General features: G+C 41.3%; 1 protein-coding gene across 2 annotated transcripts; it reads left to right on the forward strand.

Annotated features, from left to right (window-relative positions):
- The first annotated feature begins 6,554 nt into the window (after positions 1 to 6,554).
- On the forward strand, positions 6,555 to 20,205 carry satb1a (SATB homeobox 1a). 2 transcript variants are annotated; one of them, XM_004547879.2, is made up of 11 exons: positions 6,555 to 7,021; positions 7,523 to 7,752; positions 8,013 to 8,189; positions 8,273 to 8,399; positions 8,990 to 9,113; positions 10,179 to 10,290; positions 11,946 to 12,478; positions 15,041 to 15,238; positions 15,514 to 15,669; positions 17,344 to 17,547; positions 18,488 to 20,205. In XM_004547879.2, the coding sequence occupies exons 2-11, from the start codon at positions 7,536 to 7,538 to the stop codon at positions 19,367 to 19,369; spliced, it is 2,730 nt and encodes a 909-aa protein (XP_004547936.2). In that variant the 5' UTR covers positions 6,555 to 7,021; positions 7,523 to 7,535; the 3' UTR covers positions 19,370 to 20,205. The 2 variants fall into 2 exon arrangements, with proteins under 2 accessions (XP_004547936.2, XP_076735497.1); XM_076879382.1 differs by having other exon boundaries at positions 7,523 to 7,671.
- Positions 20,206 to 20,887: the final 682 nt, after the last annotated feature.

Consider the following 20,887-nt stretch of genomic DNA (forward strand, 5'->3'; position numbering starts at 1 on the left):
AGAAATATGTGAGTCATGTCCCCGAGGTGAGCCAGAGCCAAGTAGTTAAGCACACAGAGCTTCTTCCATAAATGTGTCAGCTAATAAAATTAAAACAGACAGCCAACACACTGCGATGCTCCACCTGAGTAATTAAATGCTTAATGCATCGTTTAATCCTAATCACTGCACCAAATACACATCTTGCGTGCATGTGTGTGTGCGCCTCACAGTTAAGTTCATAGCAAAGTGACAGTCGAGCCAAAGTGAGTCGCTGTGGATTCCAGCGTTACCTCACCAGAAATGTTATTAAACCTCCAAAGATTAGAGCCAATTAAGCTTCCGCGTAATTATCAATCAATCACTGTAGCTGTGACAACACTTAAGGCACTAGAGAAAAAATATTTGGGATATTAAAGAAAAATATATTTGCAGAGCTATCACCATGCTTTTTTATAACATTTACCTTACCCCAAAGGGAGAAAAAAAAATGTATTTCCCTCCACACCACCTCCCATCTGTCCAAATTGTTTTTAATGCTTGCAAACACGGCAACTTTACACCTAACTTTATTATTAATCTACTGCATGAGGTGACATAAATAAACCTCTCTTACAGCAGATATTTTCTCAGCTCAGGTGTAACGTTTTAAATGGCTCTCATTTGGACGTGTCAGTGCCGGAGTGCTGCACACTGGGTCATTGTTATTGATTACTGAGACCGAGGCTTTGTTTACATTATTCATTACACCTGAAATGGCATTTCAGAATGTCTGTGGACATCCTGACACGTGGAGGTAGGGGGGCAATGTGTATTTGTGTCGCAGAAAACATTAGACAACCCTTGTCAAAATTTGGTGCAATGGATAGATTTCTTCCAGCCACCGTTCCCTAAGTCAGATAGCACCGCTAGGGGGCGGCAAAGTTACGTTTTATTAATCCCTCAGCTGGATGGTGATGTTGGTTTAAAAATGTACACGAACCCATTAATATGCACCAATTACAAGTGAATTTAAGATGTTTGAATAGTGCACAATAATAATAACTGTAATGAAGATCATTACGCCTATATGCATTTGTACTGCTTTACAGTAATCTCAGCTCCAGCTCTGAGTCTCTCTGTGTTATTTTGGTATAAACAGTTGGACCCTAATCAGATCTGACCTTGTGTCTGTATAATGTACAGTCATGCATTTATACTGAAGATTCCCTTGCGGCATTAAAGCAACACAATGCTAGCATTTCAACTTCACGTTTTTTGCTATGCGCGGTGCAGGCACACCTAATGAAAGAAACACACACACCTTTGCAACAGGCTATTTTACATGAAATATGTACAAAGCCCCATTTCCACAGATCAATACTGGTGTCCTCACTCACAATCAACACTGCACGGGATCTAATGATACAGGCAATTACAGAAATGTCACATGACACATCACACCTGCCCTCTTCTAAACAGTACTTACACTTCCTATCTTTTGTCCTTTCTTTCTTGTCCTTTGTTTCCATTATTCCCACAAAACAAAACCCATCAATTTTTCAATCAAGCAAGTAAGTAGGGCAGCATCTCGCATCTGATCCTGAGCTCACAATCTAATCTGAAACCTGGAGGCTCCTAAATTCAAACCTTTTTTTCAGAGACTTTCTGATTTGTATACATTTAACAAAGCCACCTTAACACAAGGCTATGGTTTTTCAGGCAGTGTTTGATACCCATGCTGGTACATTAACAGACTGAGGAGCCTGTGCACGCCCCAGATCAGGAGAGACCTGAGGAGAGACAGTTGCCTTAAAGCCAAGCTATGATATGAATGTTAGAGATAAGATTATAGTATGGCCATCTAATATGTTTGCAGAGAGATTTTTTCTGGTAAAGATGTTTCATATTAGAGCAAATGATAACGACAGTGGCTGAATAAGAATGAAGTAATATTACCAGGAACTCACAGCCCAAACCCATTGCAAGAGAAAGCCCTGCATTCAAAACAGGAATTTTAGACACAAAAAGATTTGGTTGTGCAGAGAATTGCCCCTGACATACATGTAATTCTACATTATATCATCAAACTTTTAATGTGAACAAAAATTCAATAAAGATTGTCAGTCAATCAAAGTGTAGCTAGTTGTTTACTCCAAGGACATGTAAGATAGCAACACACAAACATCTGTTGATACATTTAAGGGGCCCAAACTAGACACGGGTCATTTGTAACAGAGTCAAAAACAAACAGCTCAAAAATAGAACTTTTAGCAATATGCTGAATTTTATCGTCTGATCATATTTTTTTTTTCTCCCTCCATTCAGTTTATTAACTGCTTATCCAATTTAGGGTCATGCAGCCCATCCCAGCTGTCATTTTTTTTAAGTGCTATCTTAATTTATGACTGATAATTACGGCTGCCAAATACATAACGGCTCATAAGTTTGGAGAATGACATGAGAGCTTATGCTCAGATTCATCAAATAAATTGTAACATTGATAGTAAATAAGCAAAGATATAAGCAAAGTTTTTTTTTCAAAGTAAAACAATCGTTTTGTCTTTTCATCAAATTTTGCAGCATCAGAGCCTGAATGACCTTTGACACTAGATGTAAGCTTATGGAGGTAATATGGTTATGCTTTTCACTCACACTTCTTACAGGCCATGTGGTCAGCTTGTTTCCACAATAGTTCAGTGACACTGAGATCCATTAACTATGTTTGATATTCCTTTTTTTGTCCACTGCACTGGACAAAGACAGCCAGCTGCTTCTGCTGTTGTATATTTTGTAATAGTTTGGAGCTGTGTATAGGACCATTATCCTGCTGTAAGCAAACAAGTGTCCTAGGAGTATATCATAGAATTAAATAACATAGCTAGCCTTCTTTTTTATCAAGATCACTTTTATCTTGTACAAATCTCCTACTTTTATCCCACCATATTTATATTAGGCTTTTGACATCAGGCAGCCCCACCCCTCCTCCTCAGCACCTTTTTCTTTTTTTGTTCCACATCTTAAAACCTTAGACAAAGATAGGAATTGAAGGAATTGTCTGTCAGCAAGATGTGCCTGGGGAACCCACACCAACAGGGGGCCCCCAAGAGCGCTTGAAACGTCACAAAAGACAGTTTGATTAAATGTATTTCTTGTGCATGTGACATATCAGTAGTACAAGTTCATGCTACTGCTATAATCATTTTTACTGTCAGAGCCAGGATCATGCTCATGCACAGTGTAAGTATTTGTAAGAAGATTGGTGTCCAAGTAAGTTTTAAAAAATCATTTATCCCCTGGGGCTAAAAAGAAAAGAAAAAAATCAGAGGAAAAAAAAAGGAAGATAAACGTATGTTTCTGAGAATAATCACATATAAGCAGTTAATCATTAAGACTGGCTAACAGTGACATTAGCTAAACAAGAGCTTTTGGTTCAGTCAAGTTGTAGTGAGCTTAGGTGATGCTGCATGGAAACCACAGGCATTAAAGTTAATAATCTAGTGCTAGCTCTCTATTTAGTTATTTTCTGTTTAATTTGTTTAATATTGTCTGTTTTACATTTGTCATGTGGCACTCGTCATGTAAAAATGACAAATTAAATTTAGGTCATTATAAACTCTTGTTGTGCCCTTTTGCACATTTAAAAAAAACAATTGACTTGTTTTAAAAGGGCACTGTCTGCTCGTTTATTTTATTTCTTTCCAGCACACTAGAAAAACATAATAATGGTTTATTAGATGCATACTGATCAAGCATGGACAACATATAGTTAATAATGGTGGCACTGAAGTAGGCTGTTGGTGATGAGTTTAGCTGGGGGCGGGGCCCCGAATCAAATTCTGCCCAGAAATATAGAGAACCAAGAGTGACATATTTTAATAATTCGTTAAATGTGTCAGGAACTAATTAAAATTGGAAATAAATAATGAATTAATTATGTTATTAATTCAGTGAACTTTGAATTAATTAATTAATTAATTAATTGAATGCGGCATGAACTAATTAAAAATGGAAATGAATAAATAATTAAATATGTCATTAATTAATCAAATTTGGAAAAATAAATAAATAAACCTGTCATTAATGGATTAAAATAGAAAATAATTAATTTATTAAATCTTTCACTAATTAATTGATGTTGGAAATAAATAATTAATTAATTAATTAATTTTCAAATATGCTGTCGAATTTTCCACATAGGGCCTCTTTGCAAAAAGTTCTCTGATGTTTTCAGAGATGTGATGTTTCGTGAAAAGAGCAGTACACCCCGCTGCATGAAGTCTGTAGCCTTTTGGCCCCTTAACTCTTTAGAGCAAGCACATGAAGAAAGCTTTTTGGGTGGGATTGTATTCTGGACATGCAACTCCCCCAATTTATTGTTTCTTTGATAAGCACAAGAGATTTCATCTATGCTAAGATAATGAAGACTTTTCTCTAAATGATTAAGGACCTATTTACATTTATGTAGATGTAATCACGTAATGTTTATGTTATGTAATCATGTGATAAACCTGGATGAAGTAAAACAACAGGACGCTGTAATACACAGGTACGATGGCTGCTTAGAGAGCAACAGGACTGCTTTTCTTTCTATGTGACCCAGAACATCTGAGCTAAAATTGAGGTCACTGTATGCGCAAGTAATCCCTATGAGCCAGAAGCTCAGCCTTCAGGCTGCTCTAAATGCCTTGCTTCAGTCAGTATTTGTAATCCTAGGTCTGCATGACGTCACTGAGAGTGAATATTTTGGAAATGTCCGTCACACAGCTCTGGCCGTGAGTATTGGAGCCCCACCTATCAAACCTCCCGTTTAAAAGGGGCAGCCAATTAGAAGAAAGCTGGCTCAAAATAAGCATGACCTTAAAGGGTGAGGAGCTAAAATTGCTTCTTTCAGACAGCACCAAGTGGCAGTACAAGACTAACGAGTATTATTTTGAACTGTGAATCACACAAAGCTACTCTAGTGGAGTACCGGAATAAAAATGTGAAGCGTAATAGGTCCGCTTTAAGATCAGGGAGCAGGCGAAACAAAACTGTGCAATACTTTGTGCCGGTAATCCATTTCCCCTTTAACACCCTGACGTGTTGCCTCCACCCATGTAACGGCAGCCACCTCACTAACCACATCATGAGGTTATAATAACCACATCACATCTATGGCGAATGAGGTGGCGTGAAAATCTAACCTAATTTGGCTGAGATACGCGACTGTGTAAGCAGCAGGGTGTCCCCTGAGATGAGGCTCCGATTGAGGGAGCTGTGCGGTGCACTGCTAGCACGCTCTGTGAGCGTGTAATGGTCTTAATTATCATTTAGCACGGCAGCCTCATTGATGACGTATCAGGCCAGTGATGAAATAGTAGAGCAGAGAATAACAGAGGGGAAGAAATTTCAACATATAAAAACTTAAAGGCACGTGCACACACAAACTAGTAGATGACACACTGCTGCGAACCTTACTTAGCAAAATACCCAGAGGTGCAAGGGGAATGCTGCAAACACACACATATATACGCACGCACTCGTTTCCGCCCAGCTGAGTGACATCTCTCTCTGTGAATTAGTCACGATGAATGATGTGTAACCAGCCATGACTCGTTCTGGCTGGGGAGATAGCTAATTCACTTTGTTTAATTAGTCAAAAAGTAGTAGAGCACACTCCCGCTCCCCAAACATACACTTCCACTGCACACCATCCACCCTATAATGAACCGGTGGAAAACAGACTGTCTGCCAGCATGAGTGATCTCTGACTCTTCATCTCTTTCTGTCTCCCTCTCGTGCACGCACGGAGCGCACACTTCGCCCGCTGCTTTGTGATACCCTCACAGAGATTTCAAGCACTGTCTGAGGATCTCAGCTTCCGAGATGGAGTGCACCTCCTCTGCAGTGGACCGCATGGGGGAGGTATGCTTACGCTCGGCTGCAGCTTAAGGTTGCTGCAAAAAGGGCAGAAGACAAGTTGGTTCCAATGATAACTCATGCAGCCATATCAACACTTCGAGGTACACTGAAGAAGTGAAGCCCCTTGAAGCACTTTAAAATGAAATTTAGTCATTAAAAACAGCGAAACAGCCATTCTGAGTGTACAGCAATATACCAACTACTGTATACTTTAGCTTAATATAACCTTTACACATATAATATGAGCTGTAGTATAAACACCCTACACTACTGTAAATTTAGTATAGAGCTCATTCCTGCTCTTCCTGTAGTAGAAAAAAGTGATCTTCTGCATATTAAAAATGAGCCTTAGATAATCTTGTGACAACATCAGCGTTCAAAAGTTAATATCAGTGAGCCAGTTCCACCTTGCCCTGCTCCACTTTGTTACCATGGAGAGCTCCAATACCCTAAAGACAATAATAAGTGCGTGCACAGCATGCGGCAGAACATAATAAATAGATTTATGCGCAATTGTCACATTTAATACATTTACGGAGCGCGCTAGTGAATTCATTATTACACCATATGTTAATGCAGCTGGGTCCGTGGATTTTAGAGACTGTGTAGGGAGGTCTCCCCCTCCCCACCTCTCTCTCTCTCTCTTTCTCTCTCTCTCACCCTCTCTCTCTCGCTATCTCTCTCTCCTCGTGCGCACAGCGCTTTGAAGTGTAACCAACAACTGCTCTCCCTGAGTCAGTGGTCTAATATATGACAGGAAATATACTCCAGGAGCTCCTCGGCGCACATTGTTCTTTGTGGAGCTTGATCCACAGAAGCAGCGTGCCCCGGTGCTCTGGCTGGGAGGTCGCTCACAACTTGTGCTGAGGCTAGTTTAATCGGAAAGCAAAGCGCTGTCGGGGAACAAGGGAGGATCGATCGAGATAGTTACTCCTGACACAAGGGGAAAACGAGAAAATTCAGATGGTAAACGGTTATTGTGAGTAATAGGACGCACAGGAGCGTGTCGCGGGACATACAGCCGGGAGAAGCGGATCTGTTCTCCAACTAGAGATCTATGGAAGCGGGGAGAACCATATGGATACAGACGCCGTCTGCGGGAATGGGCTGCTGATGTACGATAGCGGGTCGGGCATGCACGTTGTGCAGACTGAAACAGGTTGGTTTCGCCTCAGTCAAACTTCAGCAGAATCAGATGTCGGACTGTTTTTTTTTAGCTGCTAACATTGAAGCGAATCAGCGGCGCTTACAAGCGGCGCACCGGGAGGCGACGGCAGTTTATTGTGGGGAAACTGCGCTGTAGCATTCACTGCATCTTTTTTGTTATAAGGGATTTCAGTGGTTAGCCTCAAAGAGGCATCTGGGTGAAGGTCATCCCCGATGCTGAGACGGATATTTAAACCTTTGCGTGCACGTGTGTGTGTGTTTAAAAATATATTTTATTATGGCTACTTTATGTGGCAGTTTCCAGCTCACATTCTCTTGACGTTCACTATGTATGCGAATGTTAGAGCAGTTTGCAGTTATTTAATTGGTGTCTATGAGTACATATAAAAAAAAAAGTTTGTCAATAAAAGTTTAAGGAGAACTGGTATAAGTGACTTTTATTAGCTTACCTAGTGTAGTATTTGATGTTTAAGCGTCTTTATCTCTGTATTAGTGTAAGACCACAGATGGATCCCTTGTGTAATGGAATCAAGAAAGCTGAGGGCTGTGATCTTGCTGTAGACCCTCGCCCTCCTCCTGCTAAGCTGGCTCGAGTGGAGCAACATGAGGGGGGACCCTCGACCCAGGAGAGGAGCAGACAAGGTAGTCCTGTGGCCAAAAACCCCTGCATGGCACAGAAACCCACCACAGCGAGGTCACAGGGAAAGAGCTGGCACAGCAGAGGTACATGGGGTGAAAAGATGAAGCCTAGGGTTTGAACCCATATATGTATTTTTTTAGTTTTACACGGATCTTCTGTGATTATGGCTCAGCTGTGTTATCAAATTCATTGAGCTTATCTCATAACCCTAAATGTGTTTTTTTAATTTCAGCTAGTTCTGATGCAAATGCATGTATGAAAAAATACTTTGTATAAGTTGATGAATTACTTCTAATTACCCAAATGGTTTGGTGTATGGCATCATGCATGTCTGTCACCGCAGGGAGCCTGCTGCCGGTGTTCTGTGTGGTGGAGCACACGGAAAGCCCTTTGGAAGGAGAGAGGAGAGAAGAGCATGCTGAGTTTGTGTTGGTTAAGAGAGATCTGCTGTTTAACCAGCTGATAGAGATGGCCCTGCTGACACTGGGATATTCACACAGCTCTGCAGCACAGGCAAAAGGTAAAAACACTTGCAGTGCAAAGAAAGCGCAGCTTAAACTCTAAATCTTTCTTATTTTCACCTATGTATGTGCGTGTGTTCAGGTCTGATCCAGGTGGGTAGGTGGAACCCGGTGCCTCTGTCCTACGTAACCGACGCTCCAGATGCAACAGTGGCAGACATGCTGCAGGATGTTCACCACGTTATCACACTTAAAATTCAGCTGCACAGGTAGAGAGCAGACAGCACTCATATCAGTATGTTTGCCTTCAGGGTCATATCTTTGTCCTGTTTGTGTGAGTTATACATTGCTGCACAAATGTACATTCAGATGAAGTTTAAAGTGGTTAAATCATAGGTTTTAGTAATGACACTGAGTCAGCATATGCAATACCAGCACTTTGACACCAAATGTACTTTTCCTATTGTTTTTTTTTTATATATATATTCTATGAAAACAGTGTACTGCAAATAAAGACGGACCTGATATCATTATTGTTATCTGAAGCTTCTTGAGCTTAAGTGTGCTTGTGATTTCTTTATTGCATTAGACAGTACATGTGCTTCAGCATTTAGACAACAATCCATGTTGGTGTCTTCTTGAAGGGATACTACTGAGCTTCTCTGGCTCTGACCGGAGCTTTTTCAGTAAATAACCATGTTGAGAGATTCTAATGAAATATGCCATTAAGTTACATCATGGAAGGTCTAGTAGTGTTTCACTTTGTTGTCAAAGTAAAACACTGCTGAGCTTAAATATACCTTTAAACAGTAATATACTAAAATCATCTAGTTCTTTTTTTTCTTTGACCTTTGTGTAGCTGTCCTAAATTGGAGGACTTGCCAGCCGAGCAGTGGAGTCACTCGACGGTGAGAAATGCTCTGAAAGAGCTCCTCAAGGACATGAACCAGAGCTCACTGGCCAAGGAGTGCCCACTGTCCCAGGTATACAAAAGAGAGATAATAATCTAAACTTGACTAAAATTCAAAATTAGCATTTAACATGCATGCAATTTAATCTTCTGTGCCCTCTTTGACATGTGGCAAAGAGTAAGCAAAGGGTCCAGTAGTTAGACAGGAAGTCCAGATGCAGAGATAGATAAGGTGTGGGGGCAGAGCACAGGAGGGAGAAACAGATAAAGAGAGATGGTTATCTCCTTAAAAGCCATGCTGCCTGCTTGCTGCCTATCTTGATCCTGTTGATTTTCAGTCCTTTGCTGTTTAGCCTTTTCTGCACTCTGGACTGATTCAGCGATAATCTAAATGTAATATCTTCAATTCTTGTGTGTTTAATTAAGCAAATACAGACACAACTGCAGAAATAATTGTCATTAATCACGCAGTGTTTGGGGAAGGCCTTTTTATGAATATTCATAATTATCAACCTGGTCGATCTATTATTTTGCCCGAGGCGTAGGACATCTACAGTCTGATAGAGGATAACTGTTCACCGTCTTCTCTCTACCTCAGATTCCTCTCTTCTCTGCCGTGTTAAAATCTGATACAAGCAAATCCTTCCTCCCCCATCTCTCTTCCTCTCCTATCACTACCTTAACCCCCCTCTCTTGTTTGCGGGAAGCAGATTAAAATAAATATGAGAAGATGAAAGGTGTAATAAGATGTAAAGATTGCACAGGATAGTCTTCAGGGACAAACCATGTGTGTGTGTGTGTGTGTGTGTGTGTGTGTGTGTGTGTGTGTGTGTGTGTGTGTGTGTGTGTGTAAGAGTGAGTGAATGAGAGACAGAGGCATAGTCTCTGATGACCTGTAGTGTTTTGTTTAACTGCACACTCACACACGCATGTATGCATGGATGCATGCATACCCACACAGCTCACACACTGACACTCTCATCTGTCTTTATTATCCTGTTTACCTGGGGGTCTTTTTAATAACACAGATCTGAGTTCATTAATATCAGATGTGTGAACAGCTGAGACACCCAAGCCGCCCATAGCAGGAGCTCAGAAAATGTAATGAATTTCTATTGTCTTTTCCCCTCTGTTTCAGAGTATGATATCGTCTATTGTAAATAGCACTTACTATGCAAATGTCTCAGCTGCCAAGTGTCATGAGTTTGGCCGATGGTACAAGCACTTCAAGAAGTCCAAATGCTTCAAGGGTGAGAGAACTCAAAACACACCTGTGAAGTATTACAGCATGTCTGATACACTCTAGATACTGATTATATGAGCTTTGTCCTACTAACAGGCGTCATACACTTTTAGCAACTTGAATAAAAAGATGAATGCTTCACCATTTTCATTTTATAGGGAAATTTTACAGTGCAGTAGCAGGAAAAGCTGTTGAACCCTTTAAAATAAGCCGTATGAATTTGTTTTTAGAGATAGCCAAATCGTTGAATAAGTTATAACTATGAACAGATACAATTATTTTATGAACTTTTACAAAAATAGTTGTATTCTTCAAAGTAAACCTTTGATCTTGGTTACACACAAACACAGTTCGGTGCGCTTTGCACATTTGTGACATTACTGTGGTGACAAAAGTTCGCAGGCATCCACCAAAACATGCAATTTAAAAGTGCTCCTTTATTATAATTCAGCACAGTATACCACTGCCAGTTACCTATAACCTCAATATTACACATACAGCTGAATTATTACCAGTACTCCTCAAGGGATTTGGATAAGATTGTCCAGTGTTGAGTTGGTGGGGTGATGTCAGTGGCTTCTGCTCCTCAAATGCAAAAAATCTTAGCTTATCTTAGCTTAAAAATCATTAACTGTTCAACAATGTCAACAAAAAAAAAAGAAAATATTGCATGAAAGCAAACTTTATGATAGAAGTGTTGTAGGAAATTGCATGCTATTAGATTAGTACTTAATAAAGTGAAAGTTTCCCACCATTGTAGGTGTCTCCAAGACCAGTTTGTGCAAACCGCACAAACCACCTGTCACAACTACTAAACATGTACAATACAGATTAAAAAAAAGTCTCTGAATATCTTTGCTGATGACCACAAATGCTATTTAAAGCAAGGACTCAGTAAACATGGAGTCTAATCCTTGAAATATGAATGGAGTACGTCTTAGAACAACTTAACTTATAAATTAAAGATGATCTTGAACAGGAATCATATCAGTTCCCAGACAACACCCATCTACCATCTGGGGCCAGGATGTTGGTGTCAGCTACACAGCTGCAAAGTGTCATGACTGTATTGTACATGATTGTGATGTAACCATGAAGGGACAGGCTTACACACCTGCCAAACCTGCCAAAGTTCCCAGAACTGGCTTTTCTTTTTTATTCGGGATGAGGTTTTACCAGTACGACAAACAGTAAAATACAAAATGCACAACAATAAAAGAACCAGAGCCCAGAGAGACAGTTAATCAATAAATTGTTTATGGAGAACACAAACCACTACTTAGGGCAATAAAAGTGGACTGTATTCCAAAGTGAAACCATGATCCCATGGGTGGAATACAGTGGAGGGAGTATTATGATACATCAAGATGCTTAACTAGCTACAAAATGGCTTCAAATGAAGAAAATCTATCTTCTGGTCCAGTCTAAACTTAGGCTTAAACCTAACAGAGATGCCAGTTGATGACCTGAAGAAGCTTATTTTGTTTTTCTTTACTTAAACTTGCGATCATATATGACCTGGTGACCAGATATTGAAGAAAACCTGGGTTCACCCACTTTTTCCTGCCACAATGTAAATCATCCTGTGACTTGGAGATGTTATTAGCACTTGAACAATGAGTAAAAAATAGTCCTGCCTCTTCTTTCCTTGTCCTTTACCAGACATTGACAACTTTTCTGACCAGTCCTCACATATGACCCTCAGCCAGCCAGCCACTGGTACCCCCGCTGACCAGAGCTCAACTCTCCTTTTCCCTCGTGGAGCGGTTGCCAACATATCCAACTGCCCACCTCTCAGTCTGCGCCCTCCTGGGCTGGTAACCCAGCCTCTGAGCTCCCAAATGGTCAACCAGCAGCTGGTGATGGCCCAGTTTCTAAACCAGCAGTATGCTGTTAGTCGCATGCTTGCTGGCCAGGGTTTGGCATCGTCACCACAGCAGTATCTGAACCATCCCCCTGTAGGGAGGGCTCCTGCCAAGGTCTTCTCTAAAGCTCCTGATCCCCAAGCCCTGCAGCAAGTGCAGTGCGGCCCGGGTGGAAGCTCTTCTGCCGGACTGCAAAACCAGACCTTGGCTGCGTCTTCCACTGGACCATCAGAGGTGCCGATTGACATCTACCAGAACGTGAGGGAGGAGCTCAAGAGAGCAGGCATCTCCCAAGCCGTCTTTGCCCGGGTGGCATTTAACAGGACCCAGGTATGGTTGCAGGAGAGAGCAAAATAAAAGATGCTGAAATCGAATTTTAAAGCAGTTTTCAACTCTTTGGTGGTGATTAGGTTGCTCGTGCCCTGGTGCTGCGGTGATAGCTAAGTGTGTTCTGTGAATATGTGAGTGTGAGATGGTTGGCACACTGGCATGGCCTTTGCCGTAGTGCCTCCTCCCCCTTGTGCATGTGTGTTTGTATGCGTGTGTGAGTGTGTGTTTGTGCCAGCTCTCTGCGGCACAAAGCCGGTGCCAGCACTGAAGCAGCAGCTGGGCCAACTAATCACAACCCCTCAGAGAACTGCTGCCTCCCTCTCTACCTCTATATCTCGCTGTCCATCTCACCACCTTTCACTCTGGCAGCCCTTCTATTCATTTAATCTCTAACCCCCATGGTCAATCCATCTATATTTAATCTCTCCCTTACTTTGTCCATTGGTCTCCTTCATTTTGTATCCATATCTCCCTCTACTATCGCCTCCTCTCTAACACTAAAATGCTTTGTTGTCTGTGTCCATCATCTTATATTCACTAGTGTGCCCACAGAAATGGGGCTCAAAGGACCGGCTAAGCCCGTTGTTATTATTATTATTACCTTCATTATCATTTTCATCACAATAAGCAGAGTTAGTTATTATCCACCCCCATGTTTCCCTGTTGCCAAGTCCAAGGTGCTCTGGTGCCAGCCATACAAGTTGGGCACGATGCCAAAACGTCATCTAAAAGCGAGGGAAGCATTTGTCATTTGACGACTCACATCAAGCCTCCATCTCTTCAGAAGGCAGGGTTTGCTGGGCAGCTCCAACCACAATCTATTATTTGAATAAGAAGGCTGTTTCCTCTAAAGCCATTTCTCTGCCAGTGTGAAATCTGATTTCCTTTCAGGGAAGGAATCCCTGAAATTTGCATGTGGTGTTTGAACGCTTCCCTGTATAGACAGATACAGACAGAATAATGCTAGATGTACAGGCGAGCAGCATGCTAAGCACTGACTAGAAGCTGGCTGTGAAACCCTAAACTGCAAGGTTTTGTCAAGATGCCACTGAATAGGATTCAGAGTTGGATACGAGGCTATTGCTGAATTCCTTTAGTTTCACAAGAAACTTTACATTTATCATCTTTAAATGAAGACAGTGAAAGAATACATAATATTTCATGAGACCTTTTCCATTTGTGGTTCCTGAGAGACTGGAGCTTTTAATACCTGACCTGAATCATTTTGTTTGTGAAAGCTGAACATTCAACATGAAGGAAAAGAATTCAGGTTTATGAGTTCATATAGCTTTAAAGCAGAATTACAATATCTGTCATCCCTCTGTACAACTGAATGCTTACTTTTCCTCTGCTTCAAAGAAATGTTGCAGTTTGGAGTTAGATGAGCTCATCAGTATTGCTATCATATTTGATAAGAGCATTACTGATTGTTATCTTAACTCAGTAGTTCTTCTGGCATAAACCTTTTCAGAAAATGTCTATCTACCGTTAAGAATGAGAAATGATCCATAAGTAATTCTAGAAGAATAAAGGTCAGCATCACGGCACTGGTGAAGACTTGTTTCTTTTTTTCTATCATATATGGTGATCATCGCTAACCATTTCTCACTTGAAGGTCGAGATATTATCTTAAGTTGCCGCTTGTTTTAAATTATGTGAGTTTTGAATAAAATGAAGAAAGCAAAGTTGGTGTCCCTTAAACCATTTTTATACCACTAACATCATGTATGTTATACATTACTATATATAGATCGACCTGGAAAGGATGTGCTGCTAGGACATTTACTAACATGTACTTGAGAAGCCAGATGGCAATCCTGTGGAGGTAACAATGTGCGGTAGAGAGGGCAGTGGACTTTTTGACCAGATTGTATAACACAATCTTGGAGGATGAGAGGATGCCTCAAGGATGGAGAAGAAGTGTGATGGGACCACTTTTCAAGGAAGAGAGAGTACGTGAGTGAATGACAGGGAGACAGGTGGAAAGGTGAACATGCAAGGAGCAGACTTAGAGGTAGATGAGTTTAAATACTTGGGGTCAACAATCCAAAGCAACGGAAAATGCAAAAAAGAAAGTGAGAAGAAGTGTAGGCAGGATGGCTCTGGTGGAGATGAGTGCCAGGGTTGTGACAGAAGGATAGCAGGAAGAGTGAAAAGGAAGGTTTACTAGATAGTCACGAGACCTGCTGTGATGTATGGTTTGGAGACTAGCAAAAAGACAGGAGGCTGAGCTGGAGGTGGCATCACAGGGACAGCTCTGGTTGAGCAGTTTGGAGACAAAGTTAGAGAGGAAAGGCTGAGATGGTTTGGACATGTGCAGAGATGGGATAGAGGATATAATGGACAAAGGATGTTGAATACTGAACTTCCAGGCAGGAGGAAAAGAGGAAGTCCTCTGAGGAGAGGACATTCACAAGGTTGGTGTGACAGAAGAGGATACTAAGGATAGGGTGAGATGAAGATGGTCTGCTGTGGTGACCCCTAAAGGGAGCCGCTTATAGAAGAAGGAAAAAAATCCATCACAAGTATCAACTTACGGTGATTTTTCTGTGTGTTTATCAGGGCCTACTCTCTGAGATCCTGCGAAAGGAGGAGGACCCGAAACACGCCTCCCAATCTCTGCTGGTCAACCTACGGGCAATGCACAGCTTCCTGCAGCTCCCAGAGGCTGAGAGGGAGCGCATATACCAAGAGGAGAAGGAGAGAAGTCTGACTGTATTCACACCCAGCTGCAACAACACGCCACCGAGGTCCTCACAGGTCAGCCAGCAAAAGACTGAAAGACATGAAAACAAAAGTCTTGTAAACCAGCTGTGAAAGGTTAAAGTTGTTCATAAAACAGCATTGAAATATTCAAGTGTGAGTTCTGTCACTTGGCTCAACTATGCCTGTGTTAGCTCTCAAAGTGGAGCATTTTCAAATAAAAAAAACATAAAAACCTTTGCCTGTTATCTGTTTCATAGTCCTCCTATTGCCCATTACTTTGCATAGCCTGTATTTAAACCCGGTTTTCCTTCTTGTTTGCTTCTTTTTAGTCAAGACTGTCCCCAGTTACAGCAGACAGAGGACTGCGGACAGACAGCTGCGTTCTCAATGTCAGCGCCTCTATCTATGAGGAGATCCAGCATGAGATGAAGAGAGCCAAAGTGTCTCAGGCGCTGTTTGCGAAGGTTGCCGCCTCCAAGAGCCAGGTACTTTGCTTCTTGTTAGTTTAAATCTGAGCATACAAACCACCCAATCGTTTCTATCGCTTGATGAAATGCTCAATTTTAGCATTCATTTATGACTCCATCGCCTCAGTTAAAGCAGCGATGGATACCGTGTGTGGAGGAAAGCCCAGATAATCAACCAGCAGCTGTACTCTGCAGAGGACTATCATCAGTGCATCAGACTGCTATTGTGTCCTAAATTATCGCTTTAATAGTCACCATACACACATACACACCACTCGCTTGTGCACACAAACATACAGTAAGAGCACATGCAAGTAAAACGTGATCGCGCGCACAGAGACACAGCAACACTAATACAAATACACACACACAAGCACGATTTGAGTGTTTATTGTTCTCATTTTTATGGCGGCCCCATAAGCTTGTTATTGCCTTTTGTTTTGAGGATAATTTCCCTTCATGGAATGGGGGGATTTTAGCTGTCTCATTTTCTCTTCCTCTCGAGCACATCTCCAATTTTTAGCTTCTTTCTTGCTTGCTTTCTTTTTTCTTTTCTTTCTTTCTTTCTTCTCCCATATAACTCCCTCTTCTTTCTACTCATCATCAAGATGTTTGGAGGTCATTCAGCGGTCATGCCAGTACAGCCAGGTGGTCCAAAACCCCTGAGGTTCTTTCACTGGCCTCCATTTTTTTTACCTTACTTTCTTTAACCCCCACCCCTGTTTCCCTTTATTCTCTCGCACTCTCTCTATCTTTTATCCCCCACCCCACCCCCCGTATTACCCGGTTGTTTGGCAGGCAGAGCCATGCAGCATCTCCCTGTTCTATCTGCACTGTGCATCTGGATGGCATTGTGTGCTAGAGTTGGGCTACAGCCAGGTGTGTGTGTGTGTGCGCGCGCGCGTGTGAGCATATCAGCTTGCTTGCAAACATAATCATCCTCAGTTCATGAGTCTGAAACTAGCTTGGCTTTACGTTCCCCAATCTGTCACTCACAAGTTTCTTCCTTCATGATACACAAACAATTCATGCTGATAAGAAAATCTTGCTATAATCTTCAGATTATCTGGCAGATCCAAAAAAATTTTTTTTGATTTTGTATGTATATTGAGAACACACTGAACCAGTTTGGAGTCAATGTATAGAGAAAGTTATTGTGAATTCATTTTTTTCCCCCTTTGGTCAATCCCTTTCACTGTATATAGGGTGCCAACATACATAAGCTAATTAAATGTAAGGCTGCAAATGCTGTCGCTAAACATGCATCTTCAAATTTCTGCTGGCAGTCTACAAGGCTTAAACTGAACCCCAGCTTAGCCTCTTTTTTAATGTGTGAGTTTACTCATGTTCTGCAACCTTTAAATTACCTTTTTTTATCTTATCAGTCTGCTGTACTGTACTGTAAGCATTTTAAAATAGACATAAACAGCCTGAAAGGGGTTGTCAAACATAACAGCATAGTCATATTGATATGGTCACGTTGTGTGATCTAAGTGTGTCGTTGGGGAGAAAACAGCAGCACTTTGTGCTGGAAATTTTTCCAGTGACATGACTAAACACATTGAAACCAATTCTAACTGAATGTAAGGCTGCTTATTCCCTTGCCCTTTATTAGTGAATGTGCTTTTAAGATATTTTAAGAGTTGTTAAGCAACTGTAGCCACCTTGTGCATATGCACATATTTCCTGTAGGGATGGTTGTGCGAGCTGCTGCGTTGGAAGGAGGAACCCAGTCCAGAGAACCGGACGCTGTGGGAGAATCTGTGCATGATCCGCCGGTTCCTCAGCCTGTCCCAGAATGAAAGAGATGCCATCTACGAACAGGAGAGCAGCAACATGACTGCACAACAGCACTGCATTGACAGGTTCACCCTGCTAAGCAATGACAATACATTGGTAAGACTTCCAAAAGTGACAAACATTATTATCAACAGACACTCTGACTTCAGTAGATCTTGCTTGAGAAGAAAACTATTATGTATTAGAGTTTTAAACAGCTATATACATGGCAGAAAACACTTGAGGCTAAGGTGTACTGACTTTAATTTTGTAATTTAAAAAAGTTATGGATAAAAAGTTATCAGAAATCTGAAAGTGAATACATCACATTGAATGCCAATAGATCTCTAGGGCGTGCAATGGAAAAGCAGCAGAGTAATGACAGCTAAATGCCAGAGATGTCAGAAAAAAAAAGATGATTACCACATTAAGCAATGATCCGTGAGGCTGATTAGTTATTTTTCTTTCCCTTCCATTGCTTGTGCATGGATTGATGGCTTGATTATAGGACAAACTCAAAGATAAAATGGTTGCATACCCTTCTGTTTGTGAACATACAGCCCACTGCCTAGCATATCATTGCATCATTGCCCATGTAGTGTTGACAAGAAAAGTCAACACCACATGGGCAAATTCAGATCCTGATGTGCATTTGCAGACATCAGTTCTGGGTGGCTGCACTGCAGATCACCTCACATGTGAACACTAAGGAGATTAAGATCAAACGGTCTCCACTACCCTTGATTTCACACCAGCCCAGATCATCGTGTCCTGTGCCTTTGCTCATATAGCAGCAAATCAGTGTCTAAACTCTGCAGATTCAATTAGATATGGTAAAAAAACACAAAAACAAAACACAATGGATGGGTGTGCATGTTAAGTTGTAGTTTCATTTTAACATAAAAGGTGACATTTCTTGAGCGAAACAGTCTCTGTTGACTTCACTTTATTTCATTCACAACTATTTAAAGTCAAACATAGTACTGCTCACACTCAAAACTAGAAAAATTTAAATACCAACCTTTTTGCTCTAATCACTTCTAATTTCTCTCATCAGTACCAACGCAGCTCTTTGATGCCACAGCAACACCATCTACAACCCCATCAACCCCTTCAGCCCGAGACAGGACCTCACCTTTCCCCGACACAACCCTGCGCTGCATCGCCAGCCGAGTCTGATGCTGGCGGTGCCTGGCAGCACTTGAGAGTACATTTGCAGGGCAGAGGCAGCAGCAATGGTGAGAGAGGGGACAGTAAAGAATGGGTTGAGGGTGGAAGAGAAAACAGGGACAGTTTAGGTGGGGACTGGGGTTGTGCTGGAACCGTGAGGGACAGAGGTGCAGAAAACAGCGAACAGGTATGGGATGGAAATATAGGGAAGGAAGACATAGATGACATCACGGGAGATGGCAAAAAAGGGAAGGTTAAGGAGAAGCTGTCTGTGAAATGGCCCAACATGAAGAATGAGGAACAGTGTAGGGCTGGGGTTTGTTCAGAGACAGATAATGAGGTAGAAAGTTACAAGGAGGTCCAATGTCAGGGGTTAAATGTGTCCAGAGATGCCCTCGGTATCCTGCAAAGTTTCATCAAGGATGTGGGCCTCAACCCAGACGAGGAAGCGGTCCACACCTTGTCTGCCCAGCTGGGCTTACCTAAACATATAATTCGCAACTTCTTCAATAGCCAGGACCAAGGACAAAGCCAAGACTACAGCCCAAAACACAGTCGCGACCACAAGCATTACTGCACAGACCCAAACATCTTGCAGGCTAATGTGACTGCACAGGAACTGGAAGAAGGTGGAAAAACAGAAACAGAACAAAAGGAGGAGAACTTAACAGGAAGAAATGAAACAAGTGAGATGACTGTATTAAAAGAATCGGATGTTGGCACTCAAACTATTCCCCCTATGAAGGAAGAGCAGGAGAGCTACATTTAACCCGCATACATCCAGTAACATACAGCAGCTTGGACAAGCCATACTTACCATTTAGACCCAGGACCGGGTGCTTCTCCTCTCTGAAACATAGCAACTTCGGTGCAAATGCTTCTCACTTAAAATATTGCTCCAGTCCAGAGTCACAGCGTGTTGGTATTTATGTGTTTATAGGCTTGCATTGTTACACACTGTGGAAAGACTAATAAAATACTGTGTATACCACAGCTTTCATAACCAGAGACTTAAGTTATGTAATTACATAGAAAACTGTACTGTGATTTGAGGATTCTTGATGCACTTGAGACAGTTTACTGTGACTGAACTTTAGTACATAGTTTCCATGTATAGTTATATTTCTGGGTGGAGTGCTGGGAACCAATACAATGAGCCTCAGATTACATATCTCTATTTAAAAAGAGTAAGTGTAGTTGGTTGACTGACATTTTTGAAAAACGGCCATACCAGAAATGCCTTGAAGAGAGTGGCACTGCCAATCATGTTGTTCTTTTGTTTTTTTTAGGTGTATCTTCACCATTTTTGTTTTAATTGTGCTAACCGTGCTTTGTGGTTTGGCTTTTGTCTGAGTCGTTTACTCTTTACCTCATAAATTTCACTGTTCACGTTTCGCTCTTATTAAATAACAAGTTTCCTGTTGTCGTTTTAAATTAAATACTTACTGGGAAAGGACTGGGATCATGTAACACCCATAGTATGTTACTAGCCACATGATTACATTAAACAATATGTCATCTTATAAACTTCAAGTATAATCATTTGGAAGAAGTTATTTTCTAGGGACAGATGCTGATGATGACATTAAATTGGTAAAAAAAAAAAAAAAAGCCAGTGTCAATATTCTTTATATATAAACTGTATATACAGACATGTGACAAAGAAAGTTTGTGTACTGGCCCACTCTTGTTTACAATGTTGATTGAGTTTATTGAAGTTTGCACTTTTGCACAACTCTCCTAAGGTCCTACCTCATCATTTTAATCAATTATTGAGGTCTGGACTTTAACTGGGTTATTCCAACACATTTCCTTTTTCAGCTATTCTGTTGCAGTTGTGGGATCATTGTCATGTTGCAAGATGCAATTTTTGCCAAGTTTAAGTGGTAGGAAAGATGGCCTCACATTCGACTCTTTAATACTTTGATATACAGAGGAATTCGTGGTCAACTCAGTGGCTACAAGGTGTAAGCCCAAATAATCACCCCTCCTCCACCATGCTTGACAGTTGGTACAAGTTGTTTGTACTGATATGCTGAGTTTGGTTTTCACCAAGTGTTGCACTGTGCATTATGGCCAGACATCTCTACTTTGGTCTCATCAGTCCAAAGAAGTCTTGTGGTTTGTTCTTTGCAAAGCTAAGCTGTGCTTTTTAGAGAGAAGAGTCTTTCTCTTGGCAACCCTTCCAAACAAGACATACTTGTTCAGTCTTTTTTTCCCCAATTTTTCCCTTCTAACAGAGGCCTGTAGAGTCTGAGACGTAGCTCTTGGGTTTTCTGCAGTTTCT

Source organism: Maylandia zebra, linkage group LG22 (genome assembly GCF_041146795.1).
Source record: "Maylandia zebra isolate NMK-2024a linkage group LG22, Mzebra_GT3a, whole genome shotgun sequence".
NCBI lineage: Eukaryota > Metazoa > Chordata > Actinopteri > Cichliformes > Cichlidae > Maylandia > Maylandia zebra.

Coding starts and splice junctions, on each gene's coding strand:
- satb1a (XM_004547879.2), top strand. CDS start 7,536: ATGGATCCCTTGTGTAATGGAATCAAGAAAGCTGAGGGCTGTGATCTT. Junction 9,114..10,178: donor AGGAGTGCCCACTGTCCCAG/GTATACAAAAGA, acceptor CCTCTGTTTCAG/AGTATGATATCGTCTATTGT. Junction 17,548..18,487: donor TAAGCAATGACAATACATTG/GTAAGACTTCCA, acceptor TTCTCTCATCAG/TACCAACGCAGCTCTTTGAT.